Source organism: Polyergus mexicanus, unplaced genomic scaffold (assembly GCF_030449975.1).
Source record: "Polyergus mexicanus isolate NDT 795.1 unplaced genomic scaffold, iyPolMexi1.0 SCAF_13, whole genome shotgun sequence".
In the NCBI taxonomy this organism is placed as follows: domain Eukaryota; kingdom Metazoa; phylum Arthropoda; class Insecta; order Hymenoptera; family Formicidae; genus Polyergus; species Polyergus mexicanus.
The window spans coordinates 7,455,428-7,479,324 of record NW_027223333.1 but is presented as its reverse complement, the minus strand read 5'-3'; the positions used below and the strand labels follow the sequence as shown (position 1 = coordinate 7,479,324).

At 32.8% G+C, this 23,897-nt stretch overlaps 5 protein-coding genes across 6 annotated transcripts; 3 read left to right on the top strand and 2 right to left on the bottom strand.

Moving 5' to 3' along the window:
- Positions 1-6: 6 nt before the first annotated feature.
- Positions 7-2,120, bottom strand: Rpl7a (ribosomal protein L7A). The gene is made up of 6 exons (XM_070306514.1): positions 1,991-2,120; positions 1,341-1,455; positions 1,108-1,257; positions 780-1,000; positions 451-573; positions 7-244 (listed from the first exon to the last, which is right to left on the bottom strand). The coding sequence occupies exons 1-6, from the start codon at positions 2,003-2,005 to the stop codon at positions 62-64; spliced, it is 807 nt and encodes a 268-aa protein (XP_070162615.1). The 5' UTR covers positions 2,006-2,120; the 3' UTR covers positions 7-61.
- A 494-nt stretch (positions 2,121-2,614) lies between these two features.
- On the top strand, positions 2,615-4,464 carry LOC138939043 (arginine-hydroxylase NDUFAF5, mitochondrial). Its single transcript, XM_070306512.1, has 3 exons — positions 2,615-3,668; positions 3,768-3,952; positions 4,056-4,464. Exons 1-3 carry the CDS (start codon positions 3,049-3,051, stop codon positions 4,340-4,342), a joined length of 1,092 nt encoding a protein of 363 aa, XP_070162613.1. The 5' UTR covers positions 2,615-3,048; the 3' UTR covers positions 4,343-4,464.
- On the bottom strand, positions 4,336-5,739 carry Ufc1 (Ubiquitin-fold modifier conjugating enzyme 1). Its single transcript, XM_070306517.1, has 4 exons — positions 5,558-5,739; positions 5,136-5,267; positions 4,751-4,918; positions 4,336-4,598 (listed from the first exon to the last, which is right to left on the bottom strand). Exons 1-4 carry the CDS (start codon positions 5,678-5,680, stop codon positions 4,515-4,517), a joined length of 507 nt encoding a protein of 168 aa, XP_070162618.1. The 5' UTR covers positions 5,681-5,739; the 3' UTR covers positions 4,336-4,514.
- A 144-nt stretch (positions 5,740-5,883) lies between these two features.
- On the top strand, positions 5,884-7,925 carry LOC138938749 (SAP domain-containing ribonucleoprotein). The gene is made up of 7 exons (XM_070305976.1): positions 5,884-6,021; positions 6,573-6,669; positions 6,753-6,814; positions 6,890-7,129; positions 7,252-7,380; positions 7,474-7,545; positions 7,645-7,925. Exons 1-7 carry the CDS (start codon positions 5,971-5,973, stop codon positions 7,744-7,746), a joined length of 753 nt encoding a protein of 250 aa, XP_070162077.1. The 5' UTR covers positions 5,884-5,970; the 3' UTR covers positions 7,747-7,925.
- Positions 7,926-8,521: 596 nt separating this feature from the next.
- On the top strand, positions 8,522-13,130 carry LOC138938597 (chloride channel CLIC-like protein 1). Of its 2 annotated transcripts, none has more exons than XM_070305701.1 (10): positions 8,522-8,759; positions 8,960-9,025; positions 9,094-9,226; positions 9,426-9,605; positions 9,706-9,852; positions 10,045-10,153; positions 10,220-10,378; positions 10,475-10,668; positions 11,002-11,074; positions 11,150-13,130. In XM_070305701.1, exons 1-10 carry the CDS (start codon positions 8,659-8,661, stop codon positions 11,281-11,283), a joined length of 1,296 nt encoding a protein of 431 aa, XP_070161802.1. In that variant the 5' UTR covers positions 8,522-8,658; the 3' UTR covers positions 11,284-13,130. The 2 variants fall into 2 exon arrangements, with proteins under 2 accessions (XP_070161802.1, XP_070161801.1); XM_070305700.1 differs by having other exon boundaries at positions 9,372-9,605; positions 11,150-13,129.
- The last annotated feature ends 10,767 nt before the right edge of the window (positions 13,131-23,897 follow it).

Here is a 23,897-nt window from a genome sequence, read left to right as displayed (position 1 = left end):
GTATAGTTGAATTTTACCCTTTATTTTTTGATATAATCCGTAAATAAAGCGGCCAAAGAATTTAACCCTGTTTTTGTGCAAGCTCCTTTGCCTTAGCTTTCTCCAATTTTGCTATCCTCGCTGCAGATTTACTTCCCAATATACCACCGCCCCAATGACGTCTAATTTCATCGTATCGATCATTGAAATTCGTCTTAATAGCTTCAACAATCTTTGCAAAGTTCGCTCTATCGCCAGAATCAACCTAAAATAATATATAGCAATGTAATATATTTTAATAAAAGCAAGATAAAAATTGAAAAATCAGATTTTTGTATATATGTGTCAGAAAATAGTTTTGATAATCACAATTTATCATTGGATTGGCTCTTGTTGTGTTCATCACAAAATAAAATCGCATTAAATTATAAGAATAACTTAAATATAAAAAATTAATATTGCTTCACATACTTGTGTCAGAGCAACCGTTGTGCAGGTCTTGCGTCTAACTAGACGTCCCAAGCGTGCTTTACCCTTGACAATACAATACGGTACACCCATTTTACGACACAAGGCAGGAAGGTATAACACAATCTGTAACAATAAAAAAATAAATTATTATTAGCATTATAATTACGTATTACTTTTTTTGTTCAAATGGTAATAAAAATATAACTCAGATGTCATTTTTCATCCTATGAAAAAAAATAATGTTTTTGATCCTCAGGTGAAGAAATTCAATTCATCATTGTTAAATAGAATTTTTGTATAAAATAAATATATTATAAATACATTCTAACCTCGATAGGATCTACATCATGTGCAATAACAACCAGCTGAGCCTTCTTTTGCTCCACTAATGTGGTCACAGTATTGGTCCCATAACGAATGACATTTGGTCGCTTTGTCGGCGCATCTTCTTTCTTTGCAATCTTTTGCTCAGCTCTTGCCTTCAACCTTGCTTTTTTCATGGCTGCTGATTCAGGTCGATACTTTTCCAATACCTTGAACAACTGTGTAGCTAAAATATATAAAAGAAATGGTTATATCACATTGTTTTGTATGTATATGTACGATATATAAATCTTTATAAAAATGTTGCATAAAATATGTATTCATAAAAGTTACCTGTTTGCTTGTCTAATGTCTGTGTAAACTGATTGATCGTTGGCGGTACTTTCAACCTTTTTTGCAACACAGCCCTTTGACGCTGAATACGAATATATTTAGGCCATCTTACAAAGCGGCTCAGATCACGTGCCGGCTGAATGTCCTGCCCTAAATTTTAATGAAATTTTATATAATTTCAAACTTTATTATTAACCTGTTAACTATAAATTATTCAAATTATTTTGACTTACCAATACCAAAGTTGCGAGTTCGTTTTTCAAAAAGTGGATTAGTCACCTTTTTTGGCTCAACCTTTTTAACTGCCAATGGTGGGGCAGCAACCTTCTTGCCTACTTTCTTCTTTGGCTGTACATTTGAAGAAGAAAATTAAAATATAATCAATAAAATTCTTACGATAAAATCACAAGCACACAGTTTTAATAAAATATGTAACTAAATAAGATGCTATGTATTTTATTGTCACTTTTATACAATAAATATGTTTTTAAAAAATTCGATTATCTTTTTCATTTGATAGAGAATTTAATGTAATGATAGGAACTGCGTTTATGCTGAATGAATATTAACCGTTCTCTTTCGTCATGGCGTTAAAATCTACGAATATTTTCTTCACATTTTCCAATTAGGTTATAAATTGTAAAGATTAATATGAAAAACCGAATATTTTCAATATTTCTCACATGTTAAAAAATATCGCGCGTAAGATTTACGAAATGGTTAATAAAGTAGTAATAGTAATCAAATCAACAATAAAATTTGCAGCAATATTTTTTCATGTATATATTAAAGGAACATGCTAAAATTTTGGATATCGATATTCTTTGTTAATAATGCCATTTGGTGAAAATAATGTTTGTGCGCGATAGTTCAACGATCATACCTTCTTCTGGACCATCTTTTTGGCTAAAAAACCGAAGGATTCTTTAAATTACGCCAGATGTAAAACGCGACACTTCGCTAAACACGACGTAAAGTACGTCGACAACGTAAAGAGAATTTCGCGGAGAGGTAGCGCCACCGAAACGATGGAGACGCCATTTTGACATATACATCATTGATCATGAAATATAAGAGAATCAAATCGATATTACGTAGAATCCGCTCCGAAAGTTTGGAAGCGTTTGATTGACCAATCAGAGTAAAGAAATCATTGGTCGTGTTTGGAAAGAAAATGTTCAGCTATCGTCTTGTCAACTCTCGACGTTGATTTGTTGGTTCTAAAAGTAAGAACCAATCACGTTCGATTAGCGATTGAGCGGTTTTCTCTGCTGAACATGTCCTTTGGTTCTTTCGTCTTGATTCAAATCAAACAATTCGAGAGAACTGACACATTTTATGCCAGTATTTTTAAACGTATAAAATATATCCATATACTTATTCAGAAACCACGAAAAAGAGATAAATTATTAAAATTTAAATTATATCTGATTTTAATATTAAAGAATTAATATATTATTATTATAGATAGTATTAATCATATATAATAATAGAAAAGTGTTTATACAGAAAGTAAAATATAATGAGCATTATTCATGTCAACATTGTGTATGTGTGGGCATGACATGCAAATTTGTTTACAAATTTTATTTGCGTTTGATCTTCTGTAATTATCTCGTCGTGGTGACGATTGAAATTATTAATCTCCTTCTAGATTAGGTTATTCCTAACCTTAATCTACGGAGATTGAGCAGAGCATTGGAGTAAACACTCGACATCAAGAGAATCATAAATTCGTCATTGTCAATAACAGATATCGAAAAAATTCCAATAGTTTAATTACGATGATATGAAATATATTGAAGATTTCGATTTCTAAAAGTTTTCTTGCGGAAACAAACAGAAAATTAGAGGAAAAGAGGATTAGAAACAAATGGTATTCTAAAGACAGATTTCAAGATAAAAGAAAATAAAAACATCAGTAATTGTACATTTGCAAAAATGGTATCGAAAATTCTGTTTCGTGAGACCAGTCGGACGTTATGCGATCGCATGATACACGGCAAACTGAATTTATTAAATCCCAGATATAATCCTGGTCCTAATGTTGCGTGTAATGTAATGTCGATGTCCTCATTGCCGCCTGACAGTCCGATGAACGTGTTCGATAAGAAGACGAAGCTGCTGCAGCGTGAACGTGCTGCGAGGAACGCTGACGTCCACCTGTATGACTATCTCAAGGACGAGGTGGGCGACAGACTGTCCGATCGGATATTCGACATCAAACGAAAGTTTGGCAGGGTTCTCAATCTGGGATGCGGTCGCGGTCATGTATCCAAGCGAATCCTCGACGAATCCGTGGAGGAATTGGTGCTGGCTGAAATGAGTCCAAGTTTCTTACAGCAAGCCGATACCGCGAAGGGAGTGAGAGTCAGGAAGGAAGTCATCGATGAGGAGAATGTGGCGTTTGAACCTAATAGTTTTGACATGGTGATTAGTTGTCTGAGTCTTCACTGGATTAACGATCTTCCCGGATGCTTCCGATGTATCAATAGTAGTCTGAAAAATGACGGAGTCTTTCTGGCAGCTATATTTGGCGGTGATACTCTTTACGAGTTGAGGTAAAGGTAAAACTGCCAGGATTATATCAAGGATTTTATAGGAAGAGACTTTGTATCTACTTGCTTTTATTATTTTTATCATTCATTCTGATAATACAGAAGTTCCTTGCAATTAGCTGAACTGGAGAGACATGGTGGGATTTCACCACATATTTCACCCTTCGTAGAAATCAGGGACATTGGATCTTTATTAACAAGAGCGAATTTTACTATGTTGACTATCGATACTGATGAGATAGTCATCGGTTATCCAAGTATGTTTGAGCTTATGTGGGACTTGAAAGGTAAATTATTATAAAGAAAGTTTTTACTTAGATAAGAATTATTTAATAGATGTACAAGAAAATTTTACATTTTTTTTTACACAAGAAATTTTCATTCGTTTAGGAATGGCAGAAAATAATGCAGCCAGGAATCGTAACTTGCACCTACCGAGAGATACGCTGATTGCAGCAGCATCCATATATAAAGAGCTGTATGGAAAAGTCAGAGAAGATGATACCATATTCGTTCCTGCCACGTTTCAGATAATATATATGTTGGGATGGAAACCAGATGGGTCTCAACCAAAGCCTCTTGAGAGGGGAACAGGAAAAGTGTCGCTTAAGGATCTGTATAAGCTCGACGAAATTATTAAAACCAGTAAGAAAATAAAACTAGATGATGATAAATAATATATTAAATAGTCTTTATTAATTGCATATTAAACTGTAAATACTCTAATATATCGTGTGAAAAAATTAATGTATTATATAAATTCTCTTTCAAATAATAGACATAAAAAAATAATTTATTATTTACCAATAATCGCATTTTAGTTATTCTACCATTACTTATCTATAATATTCATGATTTCTTTTCACTTTCCTTGTGAACTACAACACCTCTTTCTATAAGCTCTGGAATCTCGACTGCCAACCATGGTCCCAACTGAAAAATAATTTGTTTAAAATTTTTGCATCTCATATAAGAATATTATTTCAATATAAAAGTTTTTATATCCAATATATTTAATGTTTTTGTTCTATATTTTTAATTGTGTTAAATATATTTATTGTGTCAAATATATCAATTGAACTTACACCAAGAGCCATTGCATGAGCGATGCCAAACTTGGGTACATTGCGAGCCCACAATGGCTTGAAATGATCAGTGAGGCAAATTTTACCTCCCCTATACATCTTTGCTGTTTTACCATCTAATTCTGGTAAAGCAATTTCAGGTGCCGTTGTAGGATACGTAACAGGAATCTAGAGGAAAAAAAAACAAACATATTAGATAAATTTAATGTCTATTAAAATATTTTGACATTTTTTTATAATTTTAGTAATTTTATAAATGTGTATATATGTAACATAAATTAAAATATTATTTATAAATAGCATTTTTTGTATTGGATATAAATTTTATTTACTTGAATAGAGAGAGAATAAATGGAAACAACCATACACATAAAAAATTACTTACATCAAATTCTATTTCAAATTCATATTTTAGGAAATTCTGAATGTACCAGCATTTGCCAAACCATTTGGTACCTTCTTTGTTTGATTCCAATCGAAACCAATCATTGTCTGCTTCTTTATTATTTTTGACATACTATAAAAAACAATCAGATTATACACAGTTAAATTTGTATGTTAATAATTATATTTATACAATTTAATTTAATTACATAAAATATTTCCATGATAAAAATGTTATTTTAACAACTTGTTGTTATTTATACCTAATGTAGTTTAATTTATGACTAATATAATTATTTGAACTATTAAAATAATTTTTAATATTTAACTATTTATTTATGTATGAAACAACAAGGATAGAACTGTCCATATGGAAATAATATTTACAATTTTGGAAAAAAAAGATAGAGTCATGCCTTTTACCTTAATTAAAGCTTGATATTCCTCCTTCAATCTTTGCACCCATAAATCTTTATCTCTGGGACTGGCTTTTGTTTGCAGTAATGGAATGTTACTTAAAGTTTTCTTTGTCGATTCATCCACCATCTCGACAAATTATGCTTTTACATGCGATGATGCTGATATTACATAGATGACATATACATTATACATATCATCTGTATATTCTATATCGTGTCAATGCAGCCAACGTAACTACAATATCTATATTAGCGCAACTCCTGATTTTGTATTGGCCAAAACGGCGCATGCGTGAAATATATGAGAATTTATCAGGCATTACTGTAAAATTAAGAGAGAGTGGTAATGTGAAATGTTATATATTGTATCGGTTATCAATAGCGGTTGTGATTTAAGATAAATACGACAAATACGCTATGGCTGACTCGTCTTACGAAAAAGGATTGACTGAACTGTCAAAAATGAAGGCAAGTACCGTAAATCGACTTGTATATACAGTGATATTCGTAACTTCGGTGATAACCTAACCATCAAAATTTTTCTGCAACTTAGAAAATCATACCATCAACTTAGCGTCCTCTGATTCGAATTACTTCATATTTATCTATCTACCTATTCCCGCTACCAATTACAAACTTTCATTTCATCAATCAATACAATAATTTCCAATATTTCTTTTCCTTATATTTGTTTATTACATCTATCTACAAGCTTTGGAATTTTAAACTATGATCTCTCAACTAAAAAGTAACTTTTGCTTAGAACTCTTTACAAGAGCAATGAGATTCTGTTTAATTAAAACATTAATGCTGGATTGCATTAAATTCATCAATAAAATTATCAAAAATATTATATTGCTGAAAATTATTATTTTTTATCTTGAAAATATAAAGCATATGTGTATCAATCAAAATAACAGATTCTGTTAGTATGACAATATTTATACTATTTAATATCTAAGTGTAAGCACAATGTAAATATTGTTTATATAAATATAAATTTTTTGTATCCTTATCAGGTTACCGATCTGAGAGCAGAATTAAAACAAAGAGGACTTCCCACTGTGGGCAATAAAAACGAATTAGTAGAAAGGCTTCAATTGGCAATCCAGGGAGGTCTGTTTTCACTTTTGTTTATTTTTTTATTTTGATATAATTTTTAAGTTTCTTTTTATGAAAAAATTATTTAAATTTTACAGATTCTGCCTTGTCCTTGGATGAAACTACAGAAGAAATTTTAGATGAAGATGAAGTACTTGGTGTAAGTATTAAATATATATTAAACAATTGTTTGTTATTGCTTTATATATACAAGAAATTTAAATTATACTTACAGGATGAAGAAATAGAAGAATTATCTAGTAAACCAGATTCACAAGTGCTTCCTGAGAAGCGAAAATTATCTGTGGAGAGCAATAATATTAATGCAAAAAAAATAGTGTTAAACCGCAAACCTGTACTTGAAGAAATTAAAAATGATCAAGTGGAAAAAAATGAAAATAAAAATGTAAAAGAATCTGATTCTGCATCCCCAGAAAAAAAGATTATTAAACTATCAGAACTCAGCACAAAAGAGGTAATTGAAAACTATATCAGCAGGACATATATAAAATAATAAAATCCTAGACAATGTAATAAAATTGTTTGTTCTACTATATCTTTTGTGATAAGATATATAGTTGTGTAATTTTTTAACAGAGATTGGAGATGAGAGCTAAGAAATTTGGAATGCCATTATCTGAGGCTGCAAAAAAAGAAGCTAGGTTAGCTCGATTTAATGTCAATAACCAAAATAATAAGTCGGCTGCGTCCATAAAGACGCCTGTGGTAAGAAATTAATTTTTACAATCTGTTATTAGGACAAAATGTTTATTTGTATATAGAATTATTTTGTATCAATTTTTAATTAATTCATGGTAGAATACTACTTATGATACATTGAAGAAACGTGGGGAAAGATTCGGAACTTCTGTATCTAGTGTAATGGAAAAAGTAAGCAAATAATCTTTGTAAATGTATGCATGCCTTCATTTTGAAGGCTTACATATACTTCTTTATCACTGGCTTTATTATTGATTTACTTTTTTTTAGGCCGAATTGGCTGAACGATTGGAAAAAAGGAAAGCTAGATTCGGTGAAGTACAATCCGTTGAAAGTAAAGTATCTTACAATAAAATTAAAATTGTTAAATGATACTCGGTATTATATACTAAAACGACGATTTAAACGAAAAGACGATCTAGATTATAAGTTTTAAATTAAATTAATCTTATTTTCAATAAAGCTATTTTATATATATATATATATATATATATATATATATATATACACATACATACATACATATAAAGAATAATGAAAATAATTGAAAAATAATTGTGGTTATGAGTACCATTGTCATTGCAGTATTGCATTATTAATACTTAATACATTTGCTTTATATGTTTTTTATATCATATTTAAATTTCTTATAACAATAAATAAAGATAGTCCTTAGAAATGTAAGTGGATGTTAATGTTTAATACTAATAAAATCTGCACATATGCAACATGTCACTAGTAATAATTTAATACATAAACAACTATTTTGATATCAATATGAAAAATATTAAATATTTTAAAATTTTAGTATAACGAAGAGAGAGAGAGAGAAAAAGAAAAAATACACAATATAACAAAATTAATATATATTAATGAAATAGAAGAGTATTTTATTTTCTTTAATCACGGAATAAATAAATCTAATTTTAATATATCTCAATTAATATATATCTAGTAAATATGTACATATATCTTTATCGATAACAAATAAAAAAGAAAGAACTTTTCTCATCTTTTTTTTGCTCGCGTATTCTAGTTTGAATATTTATTTTTTACGAACATTCGCTTTCTAGTCGATAACTCGAACGAGAGATCTAGATTTCGGTAGGGTATTTTGTTTTGATAATTTGGTTATAGTGAACCAGAATAAAAACATTTTCTCGTGCCGTGCCGACGCATGTGCTTTTCATCACTGTGTTTTTTAGAATGTTTTGATAGCTTGTATATCTTTCATCATAAAGAGGCATTTTTACGAAGAACACGTGAAAGCATTGATGCATCGACATGCGGCTCTCCAAGTCATCAATATATATTGTATTGTATTTGTGTGCACTTTACCGCTACGTTTATTGCGACGAGACGGATACATTCGATGATGTCACGCCGTAAATATTTTTTGATATTACATAGTGCGAATTTTTCCGTTAAAAATATATTCATCATAAATGTGTAATTTTTTCAAAACTATGCACAATACTTCTATGTTTACCCTGAAATAATTAATATTAATTTATTGTACACATATATATTACTATTTTTTTATTATATTTGTAATTCCAATTTTAAAAATGTATTTTTATTTTAGGTCTACAGACGAACTGCAAAATATACATTCTTTTTTTTATTTGTCTACAGAAAAGGATTCCTCTAGGTATATATTTTATCTTACACACACAAAATATGCATTACATGTAATTTTAAGAAGATTACCTTTTTTAGTCCAGCAAAAAAGAATGATCAATCTCCAATGATACAATCATATAGCTGTAAAGAATTGGATGAACAAAATACCCAGGCAGCAATCTTTTATAAACGTTTGATTGCTGTATTATTATCAAATCTTGCCATACAGGTTAATTTGTGATATAAAATATTTTTTGAAAACTGTTGTAATTATTTATTTCGGATTTTGAATAATCATATTTATTTCGGATTTTGAATAATCATATATAAATTTGTACAAATAGAATACAGTATTAAATATTGACAAATTACAGAAGATTGATGACAAATTAATAGGAACACTCAATATAGAGGCATCCTTTTCACAGTTCGAATATCTCCAGAATTTTGTAAATGGCCAAGGATCTATAAGAGAAGTAGATAGAATTCTTGACAATGTGATAAAACAATCTGATCATAGCATGTCTCGCTATATAGCAGAGATATCTCATTATTTAAAGTTATTATCAAAATATTTGATCAATTGTATGTTAATCATGAAAGAACATGTAAGGATTTAATAATACCTGATATCTAAAATATATATATATGTAGATGTATATATAAAATATTTATATATTTATGTATTGACTTCCTAAATGGTTGCAGTGGGACATAACTATAATTTCCTTAATAGTCATATCTAGTTCTATGGTCTTAAGAAGACAAAGATGGTCTCGAGGCTTGATTATTTTTTTAATGATTGATGTAATATTTATAATAAGTTTTTTCATAACTTGGTGGCGACTTATACAGGTAATTTATACATCATTTTATATACCTTTCCTTTTTTATATTGAGTGTATTTAACATCTATGTAGTATATTTTTACAATATTTATATACATTTTTCTTTTTAAACGAAATTGACGGTCACATTTTTATATTTATGATATATGTAAGTTATGATATATGATCAGTTCTAATTAAATATTATTTTGTTTTGCAGGAAGCAGAAATTAAATTAATGGCTGCACAAGCGCAGTTTGCAGAAATGCCAATTGCTTGCCAGCCTCATAAAATGGGCCTCTGGGACAAAATGGTTGCATCGTTTTTCTGTGAGTTGTCTATCTCAAACAAAATTGTATTTGAAAGTTTGATATATATCGGTTGATTATTCACAGCTACAAACGATTGTGAAAAATACTATGAATCAATTATGACCAATCCTAGATTGCAAGTAACACCGGCATATGCATTGACATACTTTCTCAGTACAGTCATTTTTCAACCATTATCATATTTTGGACTTGTTATATCTGAATTCATAGATAATGCTACCAGTGAGTAAATTGTTTTAATATCAACGATTATATATATATATATATATATATATAAATGAAAATTATTTATTATAATATTCACTTATTATTCTACAGGTAAACTAAATATTGTATTTAAAATTCCTATCATAATCATCCTTTTCTTAACTATCTGCATATGCATAGTATTACTGCCATTTTTCTTAATTGGCGGATCTATTAAATTTGGTATTGGACCATTCTTCAAATTCGGAATAAAGGGTAATACAAACTGCAATAAAAAGCAAGAACACATTGATCGGATTTATGAGGTATATGATATATTTTTTTATTATTTCTAATTTTGTTATATTTGAAATGTTAATTGAAGAAATACATAATAACACTATTGAATTATTATTGATCAAAATTAGTCACCTTGTAAAACAAATAGTATGTGTTATAAAATTTAATTATAATATTTAGAAAAGTTTAAATACATAATTTTTTATAATAAATAATAACTGAAATAAAGATAATATTACAAATACACATAATTATTCATAATTATACCTTTGTATATATTCAGCAAAATAATGAGTTGTGTACACAAAGCTATATATTAATAAATTAGTATATTTATATTAGATCTTTTTTTATTAAAGGATACTTCGCTCACGAAACGGTTGAAAGATTCAAATATTATGAAGCAAATTATATTAAGACAGCAAGATAAAGGTAATGTTAAAGAAAGTAGTATATATAAGCAAGGTTTGTAATACATTCTTATAAATCAAATGATTATGAAATTAGATCCTGCTGGAGGCGATGCTAGCATTGATGTACATCATTTAAGTGAGAAACATATAAAGTGCAAATGTGAAAATAAAAATGCAGATGAAAGTATGGAATGCGAGGAAAAAGAAGAGAGAGATAATGATTGTTAACAATGTCTTTCTCACACTGTTATATATATAGCGCTGTTACAGCGATTTAATAGATTGCTTGATTATTTAACATATTATTATTATTTCATTTTTTAGGTTAATAATTATTAATCTTTAGATTATCAGCATATATTAATGTATATTTGAGATTATTTGAGATTTATATAAGTATATTTCACTTGTAACATAGAAAAATATTGGCTATTATGATGAAATTAATCTTAAATTAATTATATATCATTGATTTTAATATCTCGAAAATGTTTAAAAATTTCATATTGTTTTAGAAATTTTTCATCAAATATATTTTTTATAAAATATATTATTCACACATCTATTAATATATTGTTTTGTAGAATCTTACTATTTTTTGAACGTAGGCGAATGTGATTATGAAATATTGTTAAGTACCTTGTTTTTTTATAAATTATTGTTACTTACTGTAATAAATATGATATATAATTAATCTTTAATTGTAAGATAATGTTTATTAAACAGTACTATTGCTGTTTGTAAGCAACTATTATTTTATGTAATTTGACCTGAGTATCTCATTAAACAATAGATGAACTAATTAACATGACGTTTTGTTGTAATCGCCAACAAATTCGAAATGCTATTCGTGCAAAGTATACGAGAACGAACAGATGATAGACGGCGGCAGAAATGAAATCATTCTGTTATTCAGTTATTCGACTAGCAGTTTACGGTTGTGCTTATTATGTCAACTTAGCTTAATGATTGATGAACAACCAAGGATTTATCAAATTTGCTAGATGTAACGTTTGCACTTCTCATGTAATTTCGTTCATCATATGTGTGCTGGTGGATGAACAGTCCAATCGTATAATTGGATAAAGATGCTTTCGTCGTAGAACATCATAGAAAGTAGATTATTAAAAATCAGAAAAATACAGAAAATACATGTATTTTTTTATTAGAAGATTAATAAATCAAGCGTTCTAAAACTTTTTTTACAATAAACGTTTAAACTTGCGCTTTTATTTTTGGTGTAATATATAATTGAAATCCTTCGTATGTTACAGAAAGGTATTAAAGGACACTGTCGATACGAAAGCGCGACGTGTTTTCCATTAACATTACATTTATTCTTGTTCCGTTTATCTCGTTTTACGCGCGATGTAATTAAATATCATTTGCCATATGTAAACAATAATAATAGTATAAACATGATATGTGTGTGTGAACATATTTTATAAAAAAAGTAATATGCACGTTTAAAACACACGGTTTATTTTTAAAGAAAAACGTATGCGTTTGTGATTTACATCTTTCCGCTTTGTTGCTATAATTTATTTTTTCCAGAGAGTATCATACGATGAAATCATCTTCATCTAATTAAGATTGAATCATAGCAAATGTGACTGAATTGCGTGTTTTATTCCAGTAATATTTCGCAAAGAATATGTTAATTAGTATGGAATATTATGTACACAAGCAATTTTTTAGCGCAAATGTATTGTCAAAGAACTTTGAAAAATAGGAGAAATGCCATCCTCTGTTTTACCATTAACCTTCCCAGTTGCCCGTCAATCGACGCATTTTTTCCAAAGCTATAATACATTTGACGATGTAATTTGTGCGTTGAATTCGGATACGTTAAAAGCTTTTGCGTTGTCGAAACTATATGTTTATAATTGTTGGGTATCAATCAGTTAATGAATCGTGAGTGAGATATTGCGTTTCTATCAGAAAAGTGCATTTTTATCGAAAATCCGAATGCGTTGCGGCCTTTTTTATTACACAAGATTTATTGCAAAATGATATATGTGTCGCGTACTTGATCAATTTTTTAAATGTGTACATATATTTTAAATAGAAAGAGAGAGAAAATATACGTAATAGAAAGTAATTTTTTTTTGCCAAAAAGTTATTTTTCTTCGATTATGAAATAAATTATGTGTAATTAAAAATATTATATATATATAAAGCTATTATCAAACCAATTAATTTATAGATCAACCAACAACTGAAAGTAAAATTTGTAAATTTATAACTTTTATTATTTAAACTAGATACAAGTTAAAAAAAGAGAGAGATGTTGTTGAAGCGTTAGCGATTGTTTTGTTTTTTATGGTAACATCTATAAGATTGTCAAACTTTACAAATTCTAATTTTAGTTTTTAATTTCTAAATAAGTTTATAATATATATAATGCGATCTCGTATGTAATTGATGGCGATGCAGGTTCCAACTTTGTTCTTGATGCAGGTTTATACATCGTTTGTTCTATCAAATATTTGTTTTTGCGTCGCTGCTGGTACAACAGCGGTATTTGCCTGTAGAAAGGATGCACCTTTTGATTCTCTGGCGAGTTCCATTACATGCCCGAAGTAATATCAAAGAGAGAGCTGGCCTGGCTGGTGTTGTGTGGTGCATCTAGTTTCGCCGTTTGCGAAACGGAGCACCCGCTGGCAGCACGAAAGTACAGCGTATGTTAGTCAGTTTAGGGAGTTTGCGTGCCTTTCACGCGCAACTACCGGCTAGCTTAAGTTTCTCGTAATTCCGCGCAATTCTCGTGCAAAAATTGCCCGCAATGTGAGCTGTCGCCCTTTGTAATGTATAAACGGATTTTCCTTGCTAACGGTAAATTTTTTTTTCATTTTTTTGCGGCAATCTAACGAATTTTTAAACTTTTTATTATCGAGCGTGATGTCATGCCATATTGTATGAGAAAAGAAATTTACTTTTTTCTCTCTTTTTTATATATAGTCTTGTTGTAAAATTAAATTAATTAATTCGTACAAAGAAAGAATACATTCCCAATATTTTCTCTCACTTTTTTTCTAAATTCTTGTCAATTTGTTTTAGTTCATCCATCGTAAAGGAAGCTGAAGTATTTCGCTCAGCGAATAAAGAGCGGAGGATCGTGCGGTCAAAATATTTCGATGCACGCCATCGCTCGCAATCATCGCAGACATGTTCGAAAGGGTTCACGGGGCCGTAAAAGCTGCTATGGAGAGAAAAGAAGAGGAAGGTGAACGCGGAGGGTGAAACCGCATGTAAGTAAGCACGGGTGCATTACATGCTCGAAGTGATAGCTAAGGGCGGTGAGATGCTCGGTTCCTTAGTTTTCTCCGCGCACGCAAACACTACTACCGTTGCTCCTTCGCATTATACGTGGCTCACTCTCCGAAAGAAAGTTTTCTCCGCTTCTTTTGTGTTAACCGCGATGCGGTGTCGTGGCTTATCCGCTGAAATGCACCTTCGTCGAGAGGGCAAACGTATAATTCAGCACGGTTCCTTCATTATTGCAATATATGCATAACATATAGCTTTTTTTATGCTGATTTAACATTTGCTAAATGTTAAATTAAAATTGCATATGCTTGAGTATATCTTAATTTAATAAATAGCTTAGCTGTGTAATATGAACCTCTTGTACGTTAATTTCATTCACGTAAGATTAATGATAGATATATTAAAATACGAAGTAAAAGTTGTGATAAAACATTTATCCTGATATATTACATAAACTTTTAAATAAAAATTTTGTTATATTATATATTGTATATGACAATAATAAAATGAGATTTTTTTATAGGAATAAAATAATGAAATTTTGAAGCTATGATCATAGATTTTTCAGCCGTGTAAAAATGAGTAGAAGACGATACGAAACGCGTTTAACGGAAATGAATTAAACACGCAATGAAATAATCAAGAGTCGAAGAAAATATTATTCCGCCAAGGATTCCTTAAAACGGTTTCTTACATAACACAATACAATAATATGAAAATTTCTGCAAACTCTTGTAATTTTCCGCAACGTGTACTTAATTTGCAATGCGATTTTAACGTAGTTGATTTTAACGCTCCGCTATGCGGAGTCCAACTTGTGCTGTGCGCAACCCCCCCTGGTTTTAACTCTTTAACTGCGATTCATTATTATGATTCCGAGACCATCCGGCAGCGGAGAAACTTGGGCATTCACGAAGCTCACGGTGCTTTAACTCAATTTGACACGGCAATAGCATGCGGACGGCGCCTGTGAATGTGCGCGAGGAACGCTATCAAAATAACGAACCTATCCTCAACATCTTCGAGTACATTAATCGCGCTCGGATGCATCTCAAGTTTGACAGGATCCACCGCACTTCATGCATGCGTGCGCATCGGGCTAGCTCACCTGCTCTCCTTTTTATGACCCCTCTTGAATTTACGTCCCATCCGACTGAGGATAAATCATCGAAAACTCTAACTCGCGGATGAGCTCGTGCTTTGACTATATATGCTATCGCGATTGCGGTTCAAACATCAATGCCTGATTTTTGAAAAAGAACCCCCAAGTGCACGATATCGGACGTATCCGATCTTTTATATACCTGTAATCTTTTGTACACTTGAATGTAATCGAGGGATTCATTCCTCGATTAGAGAAGGGTGTATAAATAAAAGCGATGTTTCGAGAAACGCACACGGATATTTTTTAAAGCTCTTACATCTCTCAAATCTCCTACATTTAAAGAAAAAAATAATTTTGAAAAAAATATTTTCTGTGAGATCAAAGCTACGAAAAGGCAAAAATAGAATTATATAATAATAAATAATGCATTACATTTACTATACTTTTTTTTTTTTTAATTTCGGGATTATGGTTTTATGAGATTTCATATTAATTCGACATTTAAATTAGAGGATTAATGAACTTTTATTATATTTATGTTTGTCATTTCGAAACTTATATATTTTTTGTTTTTTCTCTAATTTTTAAAAATTCTGACTTTTAGAATTTCATATCAAGTATTTTTAAGTAAAACGTTTTTCCGGATGATGACATTTCAAATATCAAATAAATATATGAAATATTATCTAAAAAATAATTTTTACTTGTATTTCTAATTTCATATTCTTCTACTATCCCAGAAGATTTGCGATGAAAGTATCTTATGGATCAATGACCTTTTACTGCATCACATCGCGTATTTCTGAGAGATTTCGGGAAAATCTTTTCTCAGTCGTAGGAGAATCGCATTTTAATTTCGATACCCTGAAAAAAATAATACTTTTGCATACAATGAATGTTTAATTGTATTGTTTCTGATTTTGTAAGCGCGATCTCTCGGTACTCCACACGTTCCATCGTGACGCGGCCGCAAACGTTCGTGTCATCGTGCTTTCCCGCTGATTGCGGATTCAGTAACTCATGAGAGGATCCGTACCGCTATCGGGAAACGTACTGTAGATGTAACGACCAGCTATCGCGCCACGGTAAACGTTTCGCTGTTCGCTGGGATTGCCGAATGTAAACTGTCTATTACCGCAGCCGATCGCGAACCGCGCTCGTTTCCATCGGGTACGCGTTTATCAGCGTTACGTACGATCGAGACGAGGATAATGCGGTATTCCGATTATGTGCGCAAAATCCCGCTTGTATAATAAGATGATTGGCGTTGATAATTAATGAAACGTTCATACATGCGCCAGATCATAGCCGCATATCGGCAGAATAGCATTTTGTGTGCAGAAACGATTAGAGCTATTTAAAAGAAGAATCATCGCTGCTAGTGCTACTATTATATCCTGTACACATCCTATAAAAACGAACATGTTTCCTCTCGAGCGCTTGTTGATATAAACCACGAAAACGTATCAGCAGTCAAGATATAGGGAGATGACGCTCATCGGGAGGCGGGCCAGTTGAGACCAGTTGAGATCTTAATTACAGGCCTCTCTCACAGAGGAATGCCGTGTTATCGTGCGGTTACTTCTACCCGCTTGCATATATCGGACATTGAATTACATTTTGCTCTTTTTTCGTATCGCTCCTCGACTCGGTGACGCGACGCGATGCGTTTCATTCCGATTATGAGGATCACAAATGATGCACATTGTTGCGAGATAATGGCGAGATACGCGAGTGTATATTGACTGTAGAGCTTATCCACTCTTCCGACGGAGATAAACCATTGAATCAAAATTGAAATACATTTTCGTGATGTTCTCTTTTTATTGATATATAATAATGCGCTCTATTATACTTGGAAGATATTATTATTGTCATCATTATTATCAATTTTTTCATAAATTTCTTTTCCTTTCTATTAAAAATAATAATAATCCTGTAGCATTTCTTCATATAATATTGTACTATTATTATATTATTATATCTAAAATAATTATTTCTTCAAGTAAAATATCGGCAAAAATTAAATATGTATATTTTTAATTGAAAAGCCATTTCTATCACATGTTACATACTTTTACAAACGAAAAGCCAATTTTATTGTCTCGGCAAGTTGAGTTCGAGAAAGAGAGTATTAGGCTAATAAAACTGACTTTAACGTTCTGGCTTTATCTCGCTCGTTTCGCAGGTGTGAACGATATATTTCCGGAATTTGGAGCACACTAACACGTTAATTCCCGGTTGCCAGCTTTTAGTGCACGATTAATTTCGTCGGCTTTACGAATAGGCCACGGTCAAGCGGCGCATCATTCTTCGACCCTTGTTGCCCTTGTTCCATGCTCCAGCCACCCTTATAATTCCGTCCAGTGCTGTGTCCCGTTTGCTGAAGATTTGAAATTCAATCTAAAACAAAAATTATTAGAAAGATGTTAATGGAAGATATATAATAAAAGATGAAAATAGTTGACGCTATATTATTAAAAACTCACGTTTCCAATTTGTAGCTATACTTTGTATAATTTGCACATGGAAGCGCACACATACAAAAAGAAAGTAACTAAATATATCATTGCAAAAGAAAATTGGAAATGTGAGTTATTCATTCGTTTCTTAATTAATTTCATACGCAAATTATACAAAAATAATAATTATCGTATATACTATAGTTTTAAATTTACACAACGCATTTACAAATATCAATTTCTCTATAAAGTTTCCTACATAAATTACATGTTATAAAGAATATAATTTATATATCATTATAAAAAAATAGATAAATATATATATATATATATATATATATATATAAATTAAATAGAAAATTTTTATCTGTATTAACTCTTATTAGAGAAAAAAGTTCATTTACGATCACACATTTTATTGCTATAATATTTTCCGACTTTCTAAAGTTTTATTGCATTTAGGTCCAGAATCACGCAAGTACAATGCTGGTTCTATCTCGCCGAGATCTCTGGGATCTCCGTCACCTCTGATGACCACGAAGAGAACGACCCCACGTAGCGGTTCGCCAGGTGCAGCGGATATCCTCGGCGGAGGATGTTTCGAGCGGCTCAACGTAGGGTAAGTCGAGAACCTGATCGCATCGTTGCTAACGACCGGGCTAACGTATATCAGTCGTAAAAAAGGGGCGTGTGCGACTTTATTTAAGCCCTCGTTTTCTACGAAACGAGGGATTTCTCGGTTCCGAGAGCATCGCCGGCTGGCTCCGGCCAGCCCGACTCGAGACCAACGCTGGGAATTATTTTAATGGCGCCACGATATCATCTGCAGAGGAAATGAACGACGTTTTGTGAGACCCTCAAAGAGACCCGGACACGAGACGTGTCCCGGCACGTGTGAAGACGCGCGAACGAATCTTTCGAGATATTTCGGAGAGAATGACTTCGTCTCATAGTTACATTTACCCACTTTTGTTATTAATGCGAATGGTTGAAAAATAATTTTTTTATGATGCTATGGCCGAGTTTTACTGCCTCCTATATTCCATTAATTTCTCATATTATCTGAAAGTTTTATAGGATTTAAAATGATGATTGATTCTTTTTATTACCTCGTGTAGAATATTGGAAAGAATTATTTTAGAGAATATATGTATATATATATATATATATATATACATATCTAAAAGAAGACAAATTGTTATAAATATCTTCCAAATTAAATAAAGTTTAACTAATCTATAAGCGCTCACTCTGAATAACAAAGTGCATTAATAAATCAATTGCGCGATTCGAAAAAGATCTATATTAATTAAGGATGAAATATAAGAGACAGAGAAAATAATACAGTAATCTACAAATGAATTGAGACGACTATTTCAAATTTAAAGGTTTTTTTCTACGATCTATTAGGAAAGGGAGAAAAAGAGAAAGAAAGAGTGAAAGAAAAAAAAGAGAAAGAGAAAGAGAAAAATAAAAAGTCGGATAACGACCTCGCTACTCGGCAGTCGCGATATCTCGATTCAGCAGATTTATGCCACTTTTATCCGGCTGGGTGTTCTCTATTTTCTCCCGATGATATCGCTCCTCTCTTAACTGTATTTCCCGCCGTATTTCCCTTCCGAATTATATCCGACCGGTTAACTTAATATTAAGTTACGTTGCCTTCTATTCCATTTATAGGAACGGCTCCTGTTCCTGCGCCAAATCCATATAAGACATCCTCGAGAGCATCAACGCTTTGCGATACTCTATCGAGATACCGATGCTTTACTCGTGATATCGAATCCTTTCGATTCTGATATTTTCTACAATACTTGGATAAAAAAAATATCGGATAAAAATTATCGGAGCACGAGGATTGTTTCGCTTTTATTCATTAATTGTGAGACAGTCTGAAATTTGTTTGGTAATAATTTGTATAAGCTATGTTATTAACTTATATATATAAGTTAATAATAAAAAAAAAAAAATTAACACGCGCGCTTCATAAAATAAAAAGTGAAGATATTACTATCTTACGATCTCTGCTAAGATGAGTTATTCCATCCTTCATTTATTATCGAGATCATCTTGATTCTTGATGGTGGTTACGTTACCGAAATTTAACCACGGTGCACGATTGACGTACTCCAGCTCCAGCAGCTCTCGTAGCTTAATAACACGTACCGACATAACCGATCATTAATTCGCGGCGAGGTATGCGTGCGCTCGCGGAAACGATCGTGGAGGCTGCTGGTGTTCCGATGGCGTATGATTAATAGGAGCCCAACGAGAGATTGGCTCTTAATGACTCGACAACGAAAAGACCGCCGTGCCGTGTCGGCGGCCATTAAACGCGTTTTTAGTCACGCCGGCTTGATTTCTACTTGAGCTAATGGGCTTTTCATCGGTTTCGGGTAATCCGAGGGGATCCCGGTCGCCTGTCATTGTATGTATATTCTGAAAGTGGCAAACACGCGCTACCTGATCTGGAGGCACGCGACACTGGCAGATGATAAGCGATAAAAAAAAGGCAATAAATCCATTTATTAAAAAAACTAATTGATGTAATTTAATGAACCTTTTGTATCAATGATAAATATAATTTTGTCCTCTAAAACAGCTTAAAATATTAAGATGATATCCTTTTCTTTATCCTATTTAATATACGGAAAAAGAGCGAATATGAAAATATTTCTCTCTCTCCAAATATTAAAAAAAAAAAAAATATTTAGAAATTTTCTAGCTACAAGGCGCGTCGAGAATCTTATAGGAGAAAAATAATACTCTATTTTATAGTAAATTATTCAATTTTTTCCTCTCTTTTTCATTTTTCATTCCATTTTTTTTATCTTCAACCATTTATCATATCAAAAATCGAGAATCAAATTTTCATCTCCATCCCCGTTCTTTCTTTAGCGAATACATCACTGATAATTTTTGATGCATTTATACGAGAGAACGATACAAGTAATGTTATATGGAGGAACGTGAACGCGTTGATCCCGATATGCGAGTAATATCCTAACCGTCAACACATCTTCGACGATCGAAGAGTCAGTGCAAATTACTGCCAGATACTAATATCGAGCATCGCACGGATTCGGGAAAGCCGGCGTGGATGATATAGTGCGCGATGCGACGGCGGCGGCGGGTGTTTCCCATCGCGGAGGCTGTGCCCCGGAGCGGCGGACTCGTGTCGTCGTGTCATCGATAATTGATGTATGCGCGAACTAACGGCTGTAATTACAGCGCCTCGCCTCGCCGCACCGCGCGGTCCGAGGTCCAATGATGCCGTGTGCGGAATCTCGCGCGCTTCGTCTCCTCTCGGATGGTAGGGCCGGTTGTCGAGACGACAACGATGCGCATAATTTGCGGCGCAATTGCGTCGAAAATCCCCGTGTCCGGGCTAGGGTACACCCTCGTCCCTTTCATCACCCGGAAAAAAAAGAGAATAGACGTTTCCATCTACATCCATTAAAAATGGATCGGTCACTTTGAAATATGGATCGGAGAATTAACATTGTCGAGAGGTAACGTGAATGCAAAGTCGACTATTTCTGAAATATACAGTTCATGTTTCGAATCAAGCATCCAGCATTTTCGAAACGAAAATTTTTTCGACATCTACATTTCTTTATTATTGAGCGAGATTGTAGCGCGATTCAAATTTTCCTGACAAGTTTTCCTTCTCTCAACTTCTGCGAATTAATCGCAAAGCGTTAATTGCTATGGTGATGGAAAAGATATACCGAATGTAAGTTTACCCAAACCAAAGTAAACCGCGTTTCAGATGATCTATCTTTTCACTCTCTAATATGTAACATATATAATTTTTCATCATAATAAAAGAGATACCCCCCTGCTTCTCCAAGTTTGCATCAGGCCCCGCGATTTCCCGCGCTGAGATTTCCCGAAGAAACTAATGACTCTCATCGGCCGTGACAGTCTGACCGCGCGATAATTAATCGCGAAGGGGCCCGAGGACCCGAGGATTGACTCTCTCGTGGTCCCTTCGCCTTCTTCTCCCCCTCCTTTATACCCGCTTCATTCTTCCACTTTATTCTCGCCGAGAATTATGCAAGCCGACCGTTTATTAGCATGCTAACGATCGTGCATTAAAATACTTTATTTGCGGGATAGTGATTGAGTGTTTTCGTATGGTGCCGAGTAGAAGGAGAGGGAAGAGGGAAAAAAAACTTAGGGAAATTGCGGCGAGACCCTTTTTCGAGCTTTTTGAATTATGTAAGTGCCCCGGACTAATTACTCTGCCGTTCGCGCGCGCGTTTCGACTCGTTCGTTGTTTCGTATTCGACGCTCGAACGAAGTAGACGCAGGTTGATTCGGTTTTTTTTTTTTATATATTCTCTCTCTCTCTCTCTTTTATTTTGCCGCCCGTGATTGTATTTGCGCGCCGGTACAGATTGCCCAGCTTGTTGCGATCGTTCATCGCAAACTTTTTGAAAGAGAGTGGACCTTTTATGCGTAATGCGAAACGAATACAGTCACAAAGAGTCGAAATAATTCAGACGGGCAGAAATGCTATCGTACAAATTCAATGATAACTGAATGGCTTCTTTGAACAGAATATACGGATAGAAAAACGGAAAAGTAGAATTTCAATGACAGATTTTCAACGAAATTCTTCATTTTAATTTTCTTGTCTTTATTCGAACGAAAAGTTCCATGTCAAACTAACTTCTCTTATACGCTTACATAAAAGGAGATGTGGGTCAAAATAATTTTCCTTACTTCTTGCGTATGAAGGAATATCTACGTCAAAATTGGAAGAGAGAGCACTTGTGAAGTTTTCTCTAACGAAGCAGAAGCAAGATACGGTAGTACTTTGTCCCATAAGAACAATATACAATGTAGTGAATAAGAAGACTACCTGCTTAATACATAAGTGTTGAATCTTAAAATTATGCTACTAAAAAATGACGAATTAATTCATAATAATAAATATAATACTAATAATATATTGATATGTCATTAATAATAATATGAATAAAATTAGGTTGTCAGTCAGGACACTTAAATCAAAAAATTCTTATGATTTCTGTATCTGATAACTATCTGTGTAATATAATGGATAAATTCTTCTTCATTTTGTAATCCATTTTCTCTCTCTCTCTCTCTCTCTCTCTCTCTCTCTCTCTCTCTCTTTTAATATTATATCATAACTAATATATATACTGCTGTATACTACTTATACCGCCCCGAGTAGCGCATTAGTGAAAGCATCGTTAAATGCTTGAAAATTTAATATTACGAGTGGCCAGTAGGAGGGTTGCCGTCTCGCTAGAGATATTGACTGCATCGTCATCGTTGTCGCTTCGGAGACGACGGAAACGCGATCGTAAATCGTGCGTTCGAAGTGGACCAGACCATGGCTCGGGATGTGCGGCTGGCGATCGTCGGCAAGCACCAGCAACGGAATAAAATTCGAAAGAGAGCACGCGGCCTATAATAAGATTACAGGAGGCCGAGAGCAGCGGCGACTAACGAGGCTATCGTCACACTGCGAAACCAGATGTCGGCCGCCTAAGACGTGTGTCTTTTCGGTGGTCTCTCGTCTCCGGGCCATCTGCTATTCGTCTCCGCTCGCGTGTAGTCCGCCCAGCCCGCGATATTTATGGGAATGAACTCTCGACGCGGATCAAAAGTGTGTCTGCGGGTGTAGGACACGATTAGGCGGTTAGTCGGCATCCTTTCCTTTTTGTTGCGTGGAAAGTGGTTGAAGCCAAATAAGATATCTGTTAGAATACGCTTCAAATGAGAACAAGAAATCATTCCGATCAAGTTATACGAAAATATTTTTCAACGTAGTATTTGAACATTCTTGATAAATCAATAGTTATTAATAAAGTCTTGCAAATGTATCCATCGAGAATGAATTAGCTTTTCGGAATATTTGTTTTATTTTTTTCATATTTGATCCATTTTTTCTTGTCTTTTTTAATCAAATTACAGCTTACTTTCAAGTATGATTTTTTTTTTTATCACTTTGATCGCGAATAAATAAA